The sequence below is a fragment of the Elephantulus edwardii genome, unplaced genomic scaffold, assembly GCF_000299155.1.
Source record: "Elephantulus edwardii isolate Elephantulus edwardi_28Jun2011 unplaced genomic scaffold, EleEdw1.0 scaffold00283, whole genome shotgun sequence".
In the NCBI taxonomy this organism is placed as follows: domain Eukaryota; kingdom Metazoa; phylum Chordata; class Mammalia; order Macroscelidea; family Macroscelididae; genus Elephantulus; species Elephantulus edwardii.
In genome coordinates, this window is record NW_006400033.1 from 2201872 (window position 1) to 2221591 (window position 19720).

Below are 19720 nucleotides of genomic sequence, written 5' to 3' on the forward strand. Positions count from 1 at the left end.
GGCAAAGGACACACTGACAAAGGAGATTAAACAGAACTGGCTTTGACAAACACTGTGGCAATTGGAAAATTAAAACAGACATTCGGAGGGCACGGGAAGAAGAACAAACGGGGGAAGAGGGTAGAGAGAATGGTACAGCAATGAAGGAATGAAAACCCAAAATCCCTGTAAATGTTCATTAATACTAATAAAATTAAAAAAAAATTAGAAATACGAAAAAAAAGAAAAAGAAAATCCTGAACTCTCTTTCTACCTCATTATAACTGTTTTAACATTTGTTTTTCATTTACCCAAGATCCTAATCTTCACTGAAGACTACACATGAGCCAAACTTAAACTTGAAAACCAAGCAGGGCTTTGTGTTCTGCCTATGTTTATTAATGCACAAAGAGGCATCTGATTACACCCTCCCTCTCCAGTCTGAAAAACTCTTAAAAAAACTCGGTGCCATAGAGTCAGAATAAATTCCTACCTGACCCTTCCAGAAGGTTTTCAGAGGCTGTAAATCTAATGGAAGGAGACTGCCCAACTTTCTCCCTCAGAACAGCTGGTGGATTCGAACCATCTGCCTTTGACTTGGCCTTCAACTTCCTACCCACTGGAGCTTCCCCTACATTAAAATAAACACTCATTCCTATTAATGTAACTGACTGCTTTTACCTGGTTTGCAGATAGGCCAGTGAGTAATGTTCAGATATTAAGAAACTAAGCTTTTAATCTTAGCCAATTCACCTTGTGCCATGGAGAATGGTTATTTCAAGAACTAAGCCTCATCTTTAAAAAGATGTTTCTCTGCTAGCTGGATTCACCATAAATGAAGAGTTACAAAACAGCCACCCAGTTCATTTCAACTCACTGTGACCCTGTATTTCTTGTCCAGTTTCCAAGGCTGTAAATCTTTAAGGGAGGCAACCTCATCTTTGTCGCTTAGCTGGGCTAGCAGGTTAGAAACGTCTGTCTTTTGTTTAGCAGCCAAATGCTCTGACCACCGTGCCCCCTAGGATGATCCTCAGTTACAAAGACTTCCAAAAGTCTAGATATACATACTTGACAGTGAAATGCCAAGGGTAGAATGGTACCACAGACCAACCTATGGCTCCTGACTAAGTTCTGGAAGGCATCAGTCTCATAAGCACTACTTGGTGGTGGTGGTGGTGTTTCATTCATTTATTAACAAATACTGAAGGCCTTGACTGTGCCTGTTGGTGTGAATATAATAGAATCCAACAGACCTAGTTTCTGCTTTTAGTGAGTTTAGCTTCTAGGACAAATGTTTATCAAATTAATCACACATTTTATATCAGTTGTCATTCAAACCATTCCAAGCATGGAGCCTCCACATGTGTCAGAGAAGAACTGTGCTCCACAGAGCTGTCGTCTCTGTGGCTTTTGGGAAACAGAATGCCAAGCCTTCCAAAGCATCTACATGGATAAGAAACACCAACCTTTTGGTTAGCAACCGAGCACCTGAATGTGAGCAAGACGCTAGGATTCCAATTCCATACTTACCATCAGAGAAATGAGCTCAAATATAGGGAGCTCAGGGTTCACAGGAGGGAGTCATGTACCTAAGCCGGGGGGGCGGGGGATGCTGAGCTGAGCTACCCTTGAAGAAGTCTCATGTGAGACACAAAGAACCGCTGCATAAAATAACGGGACAGAAGGCATGGAGTGCTGTGTTCAGAACAGAAGGAAAGCTTGCTCAAAGTTGTTTCAAGAATCCTGCATAATACACTCCTAAGAGACTTACCATACACACTGGCATGAATACAGCCTGCAAAGCCCTGTGGATAAAGGCCAGCAGGTCTTACCTATTAACATCTCAAGGATGCTGCTCAGAGAAATGCTGATAGAGGCACTATTGTTCTCCTGGCCTATAAGAAACTCCAGTATCAAACAAAGCTCTTGTTAGTCTAACTGGAAAACTATCATGTGTCCCACAAGTAAGGCCAAAATACCTTGGAGTTGCTAATGTAATTCTAAAGTATTTTCCTTGGCACATGCCTATAAAAACATATGGTTTCCACAACCGTTAACATATTCCCAGTATCAGATATGAAGGAAATTCCACAGCCCAACCAGTGGACCAGATTTAAAGTTCCATTTCTAGCACAGACCTCCAGTTAATTTCTTTTTTAAAGGACACACAGGCAATTTGGAGATGAATTGAAAAAAATTTTATAAGAAGCAAAACAAAAATGATTAACCACTGATCACCAAATTATCAAAAATTACGCACTTAAGATACCAGAAAGGAAAAGAACAATGATTGCCCGTTGATCTAAAAAAAAAAATATTTTTATTGTTTGTTTTATGATGGACTGTGCACAGAAAGAAACTATACAAAATATTTACATATGAACATGGAAGATGACGGAATATGTGTGTGAGGCATTGTGGCAGGCACTATTGCATTTGAATGGAAATACGTCAGTGTCCGTGGGAATGTGGATCCTAGAAAGTCAGTGATTGAAAGCCGGGTCTGCTGTCATCAAGTTGATGCAGCTCAACTGACAGCAACCCTTTGTGTTAGAGTACAAATACTGCAGAGGTTTTCTTAGCTGTGATCTTACAAAGCAGAGGGAGCTCTGGTGGCCTAGGGGCAAGAAGCTGCGCTGCAATCCTGAAGGCATGCAGTTCGAGGCCACCAGATGCTCCACAGGAGAAGGATGGGCAATCTCTTCCCATGTGATTTAACTGCCTTTGAAAACCTAGAGGGTCAGCTATGGGTTGCTTCCAACTCAATGGTACAAAACAATTTTACAAAAGCAGCCTTCCAGGCCAGTCTTTCATGGCAATGCAGAGTAGATTACAACAGCTAGCCTTCTGATCGTTAGCGGAGTAAATAATTTGCACCACAAAAAAAGAAAAAAAAAACCACAAAAAACAAAACAACCAAAAACCCACAAAACCCAAAACTCACCACTGCTGAGTGGAAATTGACTCATAGCTGTAAATCACATGAGAGGAGATTGACCTGCTTCTGCAGAGAAGGGTGACAGATTCAAGCCACCCAAGAAGCATGCTCTCTTGGTTAGCAGCACAGCTAACTCCCTATGGACTCCTGGCAGCAGTGCTCCCTCTAAAAACCAGTGAACACCCAGGAAATGGTACCATTCAGAGATCATATTTTATGGAGACTGTGGAAAACAAAGTATCTCATGTCTGGCCTAAAACCCAGGACAATGGACTAACTTTAAGAAAGCCCTTATAATTGTTCTACATATTTACACACCACCTTACTTAATAATCATTGCAGCCACGAAGTAGATCCTACAGATATATCAAAATATGGTATTACCCTCCATCATCAGTGGAAATCTGCTGTCATGCTTTTGAGTCAGCTTTCAAGAGGCCTCAACTTCAGTCTAATCTAGAACTGTTTACCTATAAGGTGACCAAAAGATCTAATCAGAGTTAGTCTTCTTTGGGGAGTAAAAGAAAACCAGTTGAAAACTGTTAAGAGAGGAAAACAATCAAAGATTTGCTTGCCTTTCTCCTATGATCTAAAGTAGTGGTCAGCAAATTTTATGATGGACCCATAGGAAATCTCTTTCATATAGTCATATACAGACTTAATCCTAAAATGCTCAATCAATTCTGGTAGTAAATTTTCTGGTAGATAAATTTTAAAAGATGGTTATGTTCTAAAAACACCTTATTTACAAAACCAGATGATTGGCTGCACATACCGTGTGGCCTTTACTGACTTCTGACCTAGGATAAATAAAGAGCTGATGAAGAACGGCACTTCTAAATTACAGGTGCTGGTTGCAGGAAGAATGATAAAGACTGTAACAACTGTTAAACTGTTAGTGAGATTACGAAGCTGGAACATGCTCATCAGTGGTTACTAATATGACTGTCAGATCTTAAATGTCTTCAATGAAAGGACACCACACGCATGAAGCCATCTTGACCAAAAACAAAGGCAAGACAGAGAGTGAACCCTGAATCTTTTAGGAACCCTTGAGCATCAAGACGTAAGTAGCTATTTTCAAGACCTATTGCAGCTACACGGAAACATATCAAAACACCATGAGATAACATTTAACAAAATTGAAACTGTGAGAAACTCCACAGGCATTATTAAGATAGAAACCTAATTAGGACCTTCTTTTTATCTATAGAGGCGCTCTGGTGGTGTAGTGGGCTTCATGTTGTGCTGCTAACCCAGAGGTCAGCAGTTTGAATCCATCAGACTCAGCAGGAGCAAGATTAGGCAGTGTGCACCTGTTGAGAATTTCAGTGTCAGAAATGAACACTATGAGTCAGAATCAATTCAATGGCAGACAGGTTTTTCTTTTGGTTTCCATCTACAAAAAATGTAGAGCAAAGTCAACTTTGCTACTTTTAGAAGGGAGGGGAAATCCCTCCAAAATCATGTGCAGTAATACCCTTAGTACATCTTTGACCAACACACACTAAAAACTATGAAGAAAGGCATGTGTTGAAAGAAAATAAGGGACCTTTGTCTATCATAGATTCACAATATGTTCTAGTGTACACCAATAAATTATTGTTTCTGCAGCTGTTAGGTGCTCTCGAGTCAAACACGACTCGATGCAACCCTATCAACAAACTATCTGAACCTAGTCCTTTCCTGTGCCATCCTCACACTTCCTAAGACTCACAAGAGCCCACTGCAGCAGTCACTGTGTCAATCCACCTGGTTGAGGGTCTTCCTCTCCTTCACTGATCCTCCAACCTTCCCAGCATCATGTCCTTCTCTATGGAATAACTCCTCCTAGCAAAATGCCCAAAGTATATGAGGTGAAGCCTCATCATTTTTGCCTCCAAAGAACACTGCTGCTGCACCCTCTCCAAGACATATCTGTTTGTTTTCTTGGCTGTCCATGGGACAGTCAATGCTCTTCTCCAACAACATAACTCAAAGGCATCAATTATTTTTCTGTCATCTTTATTCACTCTCCAGCTCTCAGATGCAGAGCAAGTGATCAGAAAGATTGTGGCCTGAATCAGACATATCTTAGTCTTCAAACTGACATCATTACTCAATAATTTGGAGAGAATCCTAATTGCAGGATTTCCCAATGCAATGCATCGCCTATCTCCTAATTGCTGGTACTAAGGTGTTATCTGTGGATCCAAGCAAGATGAAGCTATTGACAATTTCAAACTGTTCCTGCAGTATGATGCTAATTTTTTTTAATCTGACAACTACCACAGCATTAACTTTCTGGTAAAAATCATTAGGTGTTAAAATCAATGGGCTAAAATTATTGATAAGAAACAAGATATTTATATTGTCTTAAAACATCTTATACATATTAGTTACAAAGAAGACAAGTTGTAACTTTTTAATTGTGAGATGAGTAAAATGTCACAAAGTAAACTAATCTCCCACCCAATCACTCACATACCTTCATTTCAATACCCACATATAAACACCACCTCCTTCCAACAATTCTGACCTCCTTCAACTCCTCCTTCCTTCTGTGTGACTCCTTTGTTTAGTGATCCTATATTGTTCATCCTCTTATTGGACACTGTATTTTCCTTCGCCCATCTTAATATGCATTTAGTACCTATTTACTAATTTTTCTCCTCTCTCCTCCCACCAGGAGATTAACTTCCCATTCAACCATTCATACACATTTTGTTCTATGACATTAATGTCAATTATTTTTGTTGTTATGTGTCACTGAGTTGCCTACAACTCATAGTGACCCTATGTACTATGTACAACAGCTCTGAAGCCTACCTTGTCCTGAGCCAGTCTCAATGACTCTGACACATATCCCATAGCCTACTACTGTATATATCCATCTCATCCAGGGTCTTCATCTCCTGTGCTGTTCCTCCAACCCATCTGAGCATGATGTCCTTCTCTAAGGCCAAAATATGTGAGATGGAGCTTCAAAATCCTAGCCTACAAGGAGAAACTTATTTTCACCCTCTCCAAGACAGACTTTGTTTTCTTGGCGGTCCATGGTATGGTCAAGACTGTATTCCAGAACAACTCAAAGGCATCAATTCTTCTTCTGATATCCTTAGTCTTCGTCTATCTCTCTGATGCATTGCAAGTAACTGTGAAGGCCATGGCTTGGATCAGATGCACCTTAGTCTCTAGACTGACATTGCTTCTGAGTACTCTGGAAAGGTTCCTGACAGCAGATTTACCTAATGCAATTCATTTTTTTTATTTCCTGACTGCTGATGTTAAGAGTGTTGATTGTGGAGTGGAGCAAACTACAATTGTTAACAACCTCAATCTCTTTATTCATCAGGGTGCTGCCAAATGGTGAGAATCTTTGTCTTCTTGATGTTGAAGTCCATATTGAAGACTCCAGTCCTTGACCTTCTGCAGCAAGTGCTTCAAGTATGCCTTAGCAAGCAAGGTCATGTCATCTGCATAATGTAGTTTGTTGATGAGTCTTCCTCCAATCCTGATGCCACACTCCTCATAAAGCACCATCTCCTGAATGATCTGTTCTTCATATAGATTGAAAAGGAATGGAGACAGCATGCATCCCTGACATACCCTCTTCCTGATTTTGAACCATGCAGTGTTTCCCTGCTCTGTTCTGAGGACTGCTTCCTGGTCCGAGTATAGGTTTCGCATAAGCACACAATGTACTCTCACTTTCCCCACTTCCTCCTTCTAACTCCTATCAGTCCTTCTATACCTGTCTTCCCTCTCTTAAGTGAGAATGTGCTAATCATTCCCTAATTGAATATCCTTTTCCTTTCATCTATGATAATGTGTCTTTTGTCTCCTTATTAAAGTTTACTCCAGTCTCCCTCCCTTTTCACCCCTGATAACATCCAAGAATGAGTCTGTGTTTAAACTTTTCCTTCTTCTTGGTCTCAAAAAATAATATTCATAGAAAAACTTTGCAGCCATGTCATTAAAATTAACATCGCTGTACTAGATAAAGAGAGCTCTGGTGGCCTACTGGCAAGAAGCTATACTATAATCCTAAAGACAAATATAAACAGTATGCGTAAATGTTGTTGTAGCTGTTGTTGTTGATTGCCTTCGAGTCGAGCATGACTCATAGTGACCCTATGAACAAAAGGCCTGAAGCCTTTCTATAACTATCATCATTTATCAAAGTTCATAGAGTTTCCAGAAGCATATTGTTTAGGAAGTGATGCCACACCTGCTTCCAATTACATATATAATCTTTCCTAAAAAGACATCTATAAGGGGAGAAAGACCCTCATCTGTAAATGTAATAAATATAAATAGTATCTCATTGTGGGATGCCCCGAGAAGTACATAGTATCAATACGCTGTATTATAATAAATAAATGTAAATAGTATCTCATGGTGGGATGTACTACTAAGTATCAATATGCTGTGTTATTGTCCAAAAGATATAATCTGAATCTACTGAAGAAGTACTAGGTAGGGGCAGGGTGGGAAGTCAAGTTTGCTGTACGGAATAAATGATTTACAATTTCCAAAATTACTATTGATCTCTTGTTCAACAGTGGCTGAACACTGCTATGCTATGCCACTGGTATTGTGAATACCAGCAGTCAGGCATAGTGGACCAATTATCAGTGAACTCTCGGTCTAAGATTATCAAGAAGGTACTGGAAACTTACTTCTGAAAACTAGACATTAAGTAAGGACTACAACATTACACTGTCCAGAGTGCTTGCTTTGGACACATCAGAAGGAATCGTCATCAGAGGAAGAAAGCATGTTTGTGAAGTAGAGGGCCAGGGAGGGCATGGGAGACCTTCGATGGGTGGACTGGCACAGTGGTGCAATCACAGACTCAAACATGCTGCTGATCTTTAAAGTGACACTAGACTGGACATCAGGCACTCAATACTGTTTCATGCTGTTGCATATAAGGTCACTCTATGAGATGGAATTGACTCAAAAGGAGCTATTTAATTTTTAAAAAGTCAAAAACATGAAAGACAGACACAGAATTAAGACTTTACAGTCTCTGCCCCCTCACCTTTGTCACAAATAGTTTAGCAAGACAAGTGGCAAAATCTGAATACAATCTACAAATGGACACTGATATCATCTCTATAAGGAATCTTCATGGCACAGTATTGAAGTACTTGGCTACTAAGTGAAAAGCCAGTGATTTTAAGACAGTTGCTCAACAGGAGAAAGAGGAGGCAATTTTCTTCTGTGAAGATTCAAAATTACGGCCTTAAAGATAACAGCAGTTCAAGGGAGCTCTGGTGGCCTAGTGGCAAGAAGTTGCACTGCTATCCCAGAGGTACACAGTTCGAATCCACCAGGTGCTCTGCTGGAGGAGAGGCAGTCTCCTCCTGTACCAGTCAGATCTGATTTGACAGTACACACACAAAAAAAATTAAAAAAAAAAAAAGTCACAGCAGTTCAAATTAGTCTTGGAAACTTATGGGACAGCTCTACTCTGTTGTATAGGGTTACTATGAGTTGGTATCAGTTTGGAGGCAGAGGGTTTGCCTTCTTTACCCCCATGTTAAAACAACCTGATCTTGGTAACTGTATTCTGTGGGCAATGTCCTTGTTCTCTTAATAATATCTAGAAGTAAAAGGACATTGTTTCTGCAACCTACCTTAATTAAAGTGGTTCAGAAAGTGACAGACGGATAATGCAAGTGTAGTAAAATAGTACTTTGTAGAAACTGGGGTGAGTCAAAATAGAAAGTAATCCTCTGTAATATTTAAGTCTTTTCTCTGTGTGAAGTTACTCCCAAATAAAAATTTTTGAAAGAGAGAAAAATCTGGGTACACATTCACTAGCTACACTAATCCTGCTACTTGCTAATATTTAAGAACTTACACACACTAGCAATTATGTGGTATGTGGCTCTTTTCAAAGGGAAGTGACAACTATGTGAATTCTAAGCCTGCACTAAGTACTAACGTTAATGTGCTAATTACTTTTATTTAAGCATTTCCAATGTCTCCCCCCTGAATACTCACATATGTACCACACACCAATTAGCATAATTTTTAAAAACTACATGAAAGTATTTACCCATTAATATACTGGTTAAAAAATATTTACCAGAATGCAATATTTTTGATAAAAAGTCTCAATTTTTCTTATACTCCAGCAACTCATTTTATGCTGGCATATTATATTCTATTTTGCTCTTGGCCAAAATGCTCATTCCATCACTCTCAGTGCATTATAGTTCCATTTTAGCTGGTGTTGGCCTACAGAGCTAGTTCAGGGACTGAGCCAGGTCAAGAACAGGTGAACTGTGGTCAGAACCAGGGCCCTGACCCCCTACACTTGTCAAGAGAAGCTGGATGGCGGCATAGTGTTTGTCTCAAGGCTTCTCTACACACAAGACCTTTTTACCTCATCTTTTTCAAGGCAATCAAAAGGCAATGCTTAAGTGGCTACCGCCAAGTTCACTTTTGTGAACTTTGGCGAAAACTCTTTCACCACTCCTGTCCCCTTCCTACATTTACGCTCCTGAAATAAGGGATGACAATATCCAAAGGTTTGGAAGCAGAAGTACATCCACTTCCTAAACAACATGACTCTGGAAACTCTATGAACTTCGATAAATGTCGACAGTTATAGAAAGGCTTCAGGCCTTTTGTTCATAGTGTCACTATGAGTTGTGCTCGACTCAATGGCAATCAACACCACCACTGTATCCAAAGGTACATGGTTCAAATCCACAAGCTGCTCCATGAGAGAACAATGGGCCGAGATCTAAGACACGACTTACTGCCTCTGAAATCCTGCTGGAAGGTCAGCTGCTGACCCAACAACAACATATCCAATTGGAATGTATTAGTCTCAAAATTATTCTCTGCATAAATGTTTCATATTTGTCTCTTTTAATAGTCAATTTGTACTGAAATATCCTTTTATAGATTAACAGCTGTGGTTTTTCATTTATAAAGAGTTTTAGGAAAGCAACCAATTCATAAAAATATTTTATGACATATAACTAAATCTATACAGACACTTGGTTCACCTCAATTTGGTTTATTAACCGACTCAGTCATTGCCATTATGTGCATCAGGACCATCCAGTGCATTTCCAAAGCTATAAATCCTGAGAAGCTTCCCATCTTTCTTCCACAGAATGTCTGGCAGATTCAAACAGAGACACGGCCTTTGGGTTAGCAGTACAGCTTCCAACAGACTCCATCTCCAGAGAGCCCTTCATTAACCAAACTGTGTTGTAACAGAGAGCTGGAATGGCCTAGGAGTAAGGAGCTGCACTGATAGCCCGAAGGCCCACAATTCAATTTACTGTCCATTTACACACAATTTACTGCCTGAAAATTTGCTGTAGGGTCAGCTATGCATTTCAACTTGACAGTACATAACAACAACAATGATATAATTGCAAGAACAATGGGCAAACTAATTCCTCCCACCTTCTTCCACACTGGCCTCACATCTGTCTATTCATCCAATCAAACCCCAACTATTTTAACAATGAATAAGAGTTTGCTCAGCTTCCAAAAAGTTTTAGCAAATAATCACACTGCCCTCTAAAATAGGAAATGTTTTGCTGAAGGTCCTATGTCCTTTCACCAAAGTTATCTGACTCCTCAGGAGTTCAGTGCTGATGGCAGACTTCATCCAGGCACTCACTCACAGAGTATAACCCAACTCATGGCATTCAAGATGGAACAAACTCAAGGCTGACCTTCCATCAGGACAGCAAGTCTATAAATCTAAATTACATGGGAGGAGACTTCCCCTTTCCCGTCCCGCAGAGTCCCAGGGGGATTCCATCTGCCAGAGGCACAGCCCTTTTGCTGGCAACACAATTCCCTACTCAGTTTATACAAATGTTTATTTGGGAAGGTACATTCTCAGGAACAACTTATGAAGTCAGGGGGGGGAAAATCTATCTACTCTCCAGACCAACAGATAACTCACAGCAGGATTTTCAAACTAGGAACAGTTGTCCTACTCCAGAGAAGGGAAGGCATATGTGTAAATTCAGAGCAGGGAATGGGAAAAGCCTAGACGTGAGACTTACAACTAGGTTCAATATTAGAGCTGTCAATTACCTGTAATGTGACCGTAAAAAAAGTAACTTACCTTCATAAAACCAATGCCACAGCGGCAAAATGGGAACACAGTAATAAGCATCTACTTTCTAGGGGGCCAGAAGCTACAAAAAGTTGGAAAATAGTAATATACCTTGCCAAGATACTTCGAAATGTGGATATTTACACCCTTCATGAACGGCAACCCAAAGTGCCCACTTTGCCACATACTTGGCAAGCACTGAAAACTCTTTAATTAAAAACCAAATCCTGGTGAATTCAATGGTTAAAAATAACCCTTGCCTTATTTACCATTTATTACTACACCTGAGGTTGAGCATGCTCACATATCTGATCGTCATTTGTAGTTTCTTTTGATAATTTTATGTGTATTTCTATTACATTTATATTTTATGTTAAACACTGTTTCTTCTCTTGAACAGAAGCGAAGAGAATGAAATAAACACTCATTACTAGGGAGCTCTGGTGGCCTAGTGGCAAGAAGCTGCACTGCAATCACAAAGGCATGATGTTCTAATCCACCAGATGCCAAAAGGAGGGCAATCTCCTCTTGTGCCAGTCAGATCCAACTCAATATACACAACAAGGAAAAAAAAAGCCCATTGCTCCCCCCAACAAGATTAACTGATACAGTGACTGCAGCAATGGGCTCAGGTATATTAGAGCTGGTGAGGACGGCATAGGATAGCACAAGGTTCAAAGCTGTTGTTCACAGGATCGCTATGGGTCATACTTGACTCAACAGTACCTAACAACAACATGGACTAGAGAGTTGCACTGCTAACTCAAAGGCAAGAAGACTGACTCCACCAGCTGCTCTGTAGGAGAAAGATAAGCAGACTCTTCTGTGTCATTTAAAGCCTCTGAAAAACTGCTGGAGGTTCAGCCACAAGTCGGCTTTAACTCGACGGCATGTAACAATAAAAACAGCACTGGTATACCTAATTGTAAAATGCCATTAAAAATCATTAAAGATCTTGCTCTCTTCTCTCTAAAAAAAAAAAAAGCCCATTGCTGTGGACTCAGAACCAGGTCACAAACCATCAAAGACGGGTTGGTCTTTGGATTAGCAGTGCAACTTGCTATGGATTACACCACCAGCGCTCCCTTTATAATGAAATTGTGTGGGCTTGTACTATCAAGTAGGAATCAACTCATGGCTGAACCTCCAACAGGTTTTCAGAAGCAGTAAATCACACAGGAGTGGACTGCCCATCTTTCTCCCACAGAACAGGTGGTGGATTCGAACCTCAAGCCTTTGAGTTGATAGCACAATTCCTTACCATTAAGCCATCAGAATGAGTGAGTGTCTGAGTGAGTAACTCATGCTCGGCCAAAAGAACCAACAGATGTGTCTTGGACAAAGTTCAACCAGAGTGTCCCTTTGAGGAAAAGAGGGTGGTAAGACTTGTCTCACATGTTTTGGTCATGTTGTTAAGAGAGGCTATTCCTCAAATATGGATAGTGTTTACAGCAATGGACTCAAACATGTAAAAGATGCAAAGTTAGAATCTACTGTTCATCGGATCTCTATGAATTGTACTCGACTCAACAGCACTTAGCAAGAAGCCACCAGAGCTCCCTAAAGAATGCAATTTTATTGTGTGCCATTGAGCTGAAACCATGACCTTCTGGTAGCAGCAATCACATGGAACGAGACTGCTCATCCTTCATCTGCAGAGCAACTAGTGGATCTGAACAGCATGCCTTTGGGACTGCAGAGCAGCTTCTTACCTATACGCCACCAAAGAATAAAAGAGATGCCTCCAATTCTGTTTCACAGTTTGAACATACAAGTATTCTTTTTGTCCTAAAGTTATAATCCTTTATCACTTCCACAAAAACTTCTGAAAATGGTTTAGAAGAATATTTTTTCAGATAATTATGTGTTTCTTCTATACTAAAAGTTGGTGTTTTTCCCAAGACCATCTGAAGGTGATACACACAATGTAAAAGGCAGGTTTTAAGAGTTTGTATTTTCTTTCAGAACCTTAAAAGGGCAATTTAAGGAGCTCAGAGCATCTCTGACAGCGTAGGGGTTTCAGCTTAGTGGGCACACTCAGCGTGGAGACACAACCACCTGATATACCCGTGCCACGTGACATTCCCAAGGGCTAAGATTTTTGAAATGGCATTTATTTCATATTCCTTAAATCTTGTTTTGAAAAAGACAATATAAAACATGGAACGTTATTAGACCAAAGCATTAAAAACTCCCTCCAAACATCCATTGTTAGATTAGCCCAAGAGGACTCTTTTCAGTATTCCAGAGTGCCTGGGTGGTATAAAGAGTGACTACGCTGCTAACCAAACTTTGAGGGTTCCAGTCCACCCAGAGGCATCGCAGAAGCAACTATTTGTTAAATGCTAGCTCTGTGTGTGTGTGTGTGTGTGTGCACCTGCCTATTTTCCCATCAAAAAGCCCTAGAAGTGGATTCCTTGAAGAACAAAACCAAACTACAACTTTGCAAAATTAACAGTCAGTTAAGTATTCCCTGCCAGATGCACTCACTCCAAGGAAAAAAGTAGCAGGGTTCGAGTGGCTCCCAGAGCCTGTCGCTAGTCCCACCACAACAGTGCACGTGCCAGAACTTCAGTGATGCAAGCCAAACCCTCTCCAATGCTCAGTCCATGTGAAAAGCCCTCATTAAATCCAGAGTTATATTTAGAAAAAAATGGAACAAAAGTTATATTTAGATGAAATGGCTTAAAAGAATTTTACCAAAAGTAGCATGTTTACACTGATCTCACAAAAGGAAAAGTTTTTCTTAGCTTTTTACATACAACTCCTAAAAAGAAACCGCGTCTTGGTGCACACAAAAGATTTTGTGATTGGGACATTCTGTGTCAGGAAGAACAACAGGAGTGCCTATGACATCACCAAGACTGCCCACAGGAAGCAGTGGGGTGCAGAGGGCTTAACACCGAGTACCCGTGCTCAAAGGGCACAACACGCCCATCAAGAAGTTTAGCAGAGGTGGCCTGAGAAGGCAGTGATACCTGGAAGTCCAGTGGCATTGAGCCAACCAAACACATTCCTGTTGCTATCACTGTAATCCTGTCAATCTCTGGATCTCTGGAGATCCCACATGAGACAGGGCTCACCTGCTCCCTCCACAGTGCTGCCTCGGCTATAATCTTTACAGAAGCACATCACCTTTCTTTTAAGGAACTACTTCAGTGGGAGTTTCAAACCTCCACCTTCTAGATTAATAGTTGAGTCCCAATCATTTGTGCCATCCAAGAACATTTTAAGCGGCACCAAACCAAAACCACACTCTTGGCTGTAAAGACAATTTCAACTTGCAGTGACCCTCTATGGGATTTTCAAGGAGCTCTGGTGACCTGCTGGTAAAGAGCTGCACTGCCATCCCAAAGGCACATGGTTCAAATCAACTAGCTGCTGCTCTGTGGGTAAAAGATGAGTAATCTCCTCCCATGTGATTAAACTGCCTCTGAAAACCCACTGAAGGGTCAGCTAGGATTGTTATGAATGACCAACAAACAACAACAATCCTTACAGATTGTACATCTCTCTTCTACAGGCCAGCTGCTGGATTTGAACTGCCAATCTTTTGGTTAGCAGCCCAACACGTTATACAGCTCCTGTTTAAAGCTGCACAGCAGCTCTTGGATTCATACATAACACACACAGAAAACAGAAATTCCCTCAACAGGAACCCAGAAGTGTTCTTTTACAAAACAATTATTTACACTTATATCACCATCACAGTTAAATTCCTATCTTCGTAGCTAGCATGTGGACCACATCCAACACATTCACTTTCTTCTGTGCGGACTTACAAAATTCTAGTCAGCAGCACAGAGATGGGTTAGCGATGAAAAAACCTATGCGTTTTCATGAATGAATATAATATTCGACTACTTAAAATAGTGGAAAACTATTTGTGGCCAATGTTTCTATCTTCACAGGCCACAGGATCCCGGGGGCACCAAGTAAAAATCACTCCTGGCTCAGAGACCCAGCACACACCCTAGGTTAAGAGCGCCAAGTGTCCTCAGCACCTTCTCACAGCAGCTCAGGAAAAGGCCACTTCCCAGCCTCCAGCCAAGTGGGGCTGCAGGGCAAGGGCAGTACAAACTGAGGCCAGGGCCCTGCCCCTCCCCTCTGCATAGCAGGGATTGTTCCAGCAGGTGAGGGGGCTAGAAGTCCTGCAGCCACCTAGTCCTAAGGTCAAAACACTCTAGCCAGTCCTCTCCCCCACTCCTACCTCCCACCTTTGCTCCAGGCTTGGGGTTTCCATAAAGTTCCAACAGCAGAGAACTGGAGTCACCCAATTTTATACTACTCTTAGGCCTTAGAGAAGAAATGGCTAAAGATGTGCACTGAAAGCAGAACCAATTGAAAACTCACTACTGTTGAGTCGAAACTCATACATAAGCTGACCGTTCAGTGTGCTTTCAGAGGCTGTAAAGAGCACAGGATAAAGGACTTCCCATTTTTCCCCCCTAGAGCTGCTAATGGATTTGAAATACCATTCATTGGGTCAGCAGCTTTAACTCCCTACACAATTGGCCCCCAGAGCAAGAAAAGATCTGAGATAGCAGGAAAAAAAGATGTGTATCAGAAGATACACATGCAGTTACCTTCCTCCCCACTCCTCCAACTCACAGTGCATCTATACACATTTCTCCAGGCTCAGGACTCAACAGAGGGCCAATGTGTCTTAACCTACAGTTAGCCTACAGTGAGAATTACATTACTCACAGTAATATAATCGTCATCTCAGATCTACAGTTCAGATAACAAATGCTCAAGTGTTTCCTCACTTGCTTTCCTGACTGCCTATGACTCCCATGGTCAGGATCAAAGTGGCAGGTTCTACAGAGCTGAAAGGAAACATCCTCAATCCATCAATGAACTGTAACCAGGCAGGTTAACAGTCCACATAATGTTACAGTCGAGCAGATTTCAACTCCACGTATAGCAGAGAAGAACATGCTCCTTGCAGTCCTCAATGCCTTTTTATTTTTCCCTTTTTGGGGGTGGAGAATATTGGATCATCAGGATCATCTTCAAGGACCTCTGGGTAGACTTGAACTTCTGACCTCATGGTGAAGTATCTTTTGTATCACCCACAGCTTCCTGTAGACACAGGAGGCATAGAACTGCTGGGGGAATTGTCTGGGAATACATGAAGAAGGTATGAAGGCATATGGGAATGGGATAGGGCATAGCATGAATAAATTCTTTCATCAAGGGCCAAAGGAGCTCTGTTAACCAAAGGCTGGAAATTCAAACTCACCAGCCACTCTGCAGGGCACCATGTGGCAGTCTGCGTCAGTAAAGATTTATAGCCTTGGAAACCCAGTACAGCACTTCTACTCTGTTCCTGACTGCTGAGAGGCAGAGCACCTCAATGGCAGTGGATTTTTTTATATAAAGGACGACAGCAAGGAAGCAGGTGACTGAGCCAGAGATTGGAAAGGGCACCTGGGCTAAGAAAGGGAGTGGCTGCAGGGAGAAGCATGGCAGAGACACACAGAGAGGCAACCCTGCCTTCACCCGGGGGACTCCCCAGTCCCACACAGGCTTGATCTAGAGATCCAGAACACCGGGTACCACCAAAAGGCAGCCAGCCCACTGAAGTTCACAGAAGGGAGTGTGGGTGGGAGGGCCCATCACATGGAAAACCTGTCCCACTTGGTCTGTTTCCACTGAGCAAATAGATGATGAAACGTCGAAGCTCTGACCCGGAGGCTCAAAGGACCAACACGTCCAAAGACGAAATGGGCTGCTTGTAGGGAAATAGCATGGAAAATCTGGGTGGTGTTTTCGGCCCTCTCTCCTTCCAAATGGTAAATGTAAAAATATGCCTTTGGCGGCACAACACCTCTCCGGGCATCTCTTCTGGCAAAGTTAGGGAAAATCTCTACCCAAACTTTGAGAACAGAGCTGTCTCTGCGGCACAGCAGAATCAATGATAGCAACTTAATGTTATGCCCACTTGGTTTTACTTTGACACTTTGAACTTCCTGGGGTACACAAGCCCAACCAAGCCAAAGTTATGGGGGCGTCCCTGCTGGAAGAGAGCTGTGTGGTCCTGCTACCCCCTGCCGAGGTAGCTCCAGCCCCACAACCCCATTTGGGGGTGAAAGTACCCCATGGTGTCTGCCTGTCCGCCCGTTCCCCCTCCCCCCGCCCCTTCTCAGGTAATCCCTATTATCTCGGTGAGGACAGTTTGAGAACAGTGTGTTTGCTCTGGCGCAGGGGGTCCACCTCTCTCTTCCTTACTCCTCCATAACCCCCCAAATAATTCGGATCCACCGGCGGGCATTGGATATCCTGACCAAACAAGGGCATGGCGGGGGGCCTGGTACACGCGCCATCGGACCTAACACCTGGGCAGGGGACCCCGGATGAGCAGGGCCTGGGGACAAAAAGGCCTCGCTGGGACTTGGGGGAGGGCGTTCAGGGCCAAGGAGGGGAACGAAGGAATCTGCACTCATTTGCACGTTGTCTGGGGCCCAGTCAATTTGCTTAATCACCACTCTAAATGCCAGCCAGCAGCACACAATGCACGCCCATTAACAGGTCTAAAGTGCCTCAGCGCTACTCGCTTTAAATGAGAAAAGCGAGCAACAAAGGCGGAAAAAGCCAAGTTCCTCAACTTGAAGAATGCCTCGGGTCGTCCCGGCACCGCGCACAAAGTTCAGGTTCCGGGGAGGGCTGGGAGGACCCGCCACCCGAACACGCTGGGCTTCTCAGGGACCCGCTCCCACCAGTCGGAGAAACTGGAGTCGGGGAGGCGGCGTCGCCAGCCCGGCTCCCCCCGGCCCCCTGCCCAGCTGCCAGGAAAGTCGGACTGATTCCCAGCAAGGAAAGCGAGGCCCCCAGAAGCGGGCACAAATCCAAGTTTTTAAAGCAAAAAGTTTGCAGTCCAGGGCGGACCCCACAAAAGCAGACAATGTATGAAGTTGGTTGAGTTTTGTGCAGGCACTGGCCAACGCAGTCACTCGCCGCCAGCGCAGCACAAGACCCCCAGCCGTTCAACTCCGCAAACCAGCCGGGCCCCGCTCACCCCCACCCGCCGGCCCGAGCACCCCGCGCGCCCCACCCCCCGGCCACTCACCGTGCGCGCTCCGCCGGGGGACAGGGGGCCGTTGGGGAGATACGGGCTGCTCAAGTCCGGAATCATCAGGAACGGGTACCCCGGGTAGGGGGGGCCCTTAAAGAATGCGCCGTCGTGGGGCCTCCTCACTGCGGGTAAACAGGGCTCGGGTGAGGCCAGGTCCGCAGGCAGCTCCGCGCGGACGCGTGGGGGCCTGCGCCGGGCGCCCCTCCCGCGCCCCTCGCCCCGATCCGCGCCGGGAAGGCGGTGGGCGGCCGGGCCGCCGAGCGCAGGGGTCCCGCCCCGCCAGCGGCCAGGCCCGAGGAGTGGCTGTCCGGGCGGGCACGTACCTTCGGCGAAGTAGTCCCGCGGCTTCTGGAAAGCGTCCCGGGCGGGCTGCGGGCGCCTCTCCGCCTGCAGAGGAGACACAAAGGCTCAGGCGGGCGCGGGCCAGGGGCCAGGGCTGAGGGCCGGAGCCCGGCCGGGGCGCCTTACCTCCGAGTCCGAGCTGCTGCTCGGGTTCTCCGACTCGTTGACCAGGGACGACTTGACCTCGTCCAGGTCCCGCTGCAGCGACGCGCTGTCGCTGCTGGGCTCCTGCTCCTCGCCGCCCTCGTCCTGGAAGGTGATGAGCTCGTCGCTGGCCCCGAGGTCGTCGCCCCCGTCGGTCGCACCGCCGCCCGCACCCCCGCCGCGGGGGTGGGGGGACAGGGCGTGGCCGAGCCACGTCTCCGGCCAATGAGGAGGCGCCGCCGCCCGCCCCGCCCCCGCCGCCTGCACATCCATCCTGGGTCCTGGGGTTTGTACAAGCACAAACGGCTTCTGTTCATTTTTAACGAGGGCTGGGGAATTAACGAGCAGGATTAGGCCATCAATAAGTAACGAGACCGTCAGGAGGGGTATTAATCACCCGAGGGCGGCCCGGAGGGGGAGCGGGGCTGAGCTTCTTGAAGGCACAGCGGGTTCCACCCTCTTCTCCCCTCCTCAACCCCCCAGCAGCCCACACGTGCCTGGAGACTTTGGGGGCTGCAGTGGGGGAGGGTCTGAGGGACGAGGCCCAGCTCTCATTCCTCCGGGCTAGGGGGAGACGCGGACCTGGGTGGGTACCTACCACACCCTACCCTCACATTAAGAATGATGGGAAGGGGGTGAGGTGTCACCTACCCTATCACAGAGGGTTCCTAAGGACCCTAGCTGTGGCCAGGGCTTCCCGCCTCCATTCCTAAGGAAAGAAGGGGCAGGTGCCCCTAGCAGAGGGCAGTGGGGTCTAGTAAGGGGTGAACTCAAAGAGGACCTTACCCTACGCACCTCCTTCAGGAAAGACAAACGGGGGAGCTGTGTTCTAGTAGCTACCTGCCCCTCCCCCCCAAGAGGGGCCCCAGGGCAGGCCAGCTCTGTCCACCTGTGAGCCTGGATGTGGGTGACCGCCACTCCCCCTCAGGTCTGGAGCCAGGCTGGCCGCCCTGCATTGTTCCTGGTTCCCCTGTGAATGCGTCTGTCTCAGAATTTCAGGGGAGGTGGTGGAGGGGGCCGGGCCACGTGCCTCGGTGTGTGCACGCTTCCTCCCAGGCGGGGGGCGTGGCCGAGAGCGCACTGCGGCCCTGGAGCGGGTCACTTGCTGATGCTGGTGGGGTGGGGGGGGGGGGGGGGGGGAGAAGGATGCCGG

General features: G+C 44.8%; 1 protein-coding gene across 1 annotated transcript in view; it reads right to left on the reverse strand.

Annotated features, from left to right (window-relative positions):
* Positions 1-19720, reverse strand: part of TCF7L1 (transcription factor 7-like 1 (T-cell specific, HMG-box)) — a 170630-nt gene that overhangs the window by 140434 nt on the left and 10476 nt on the right. Inside the window, exons 3-6 of the mRNA XM_006900397.1 lie at positions 18802-18848; positions 18550-18749; positions 18405-18468; positions 18076-18203 (exon numbers count right to left, since the gene is read on the reverse strand). Coding sequence (XP_006900459.1) covers positions 18076-18203; positions 18405-18468; positions 18550-18749; positions 18802-18848 — 439 coding nt within the window. The remainder of the gene's footprint in view (positions 1-18075; positions 18204-18404; positions 18469-18549; positions 18750-18801; positions 18849-19720) is intronic.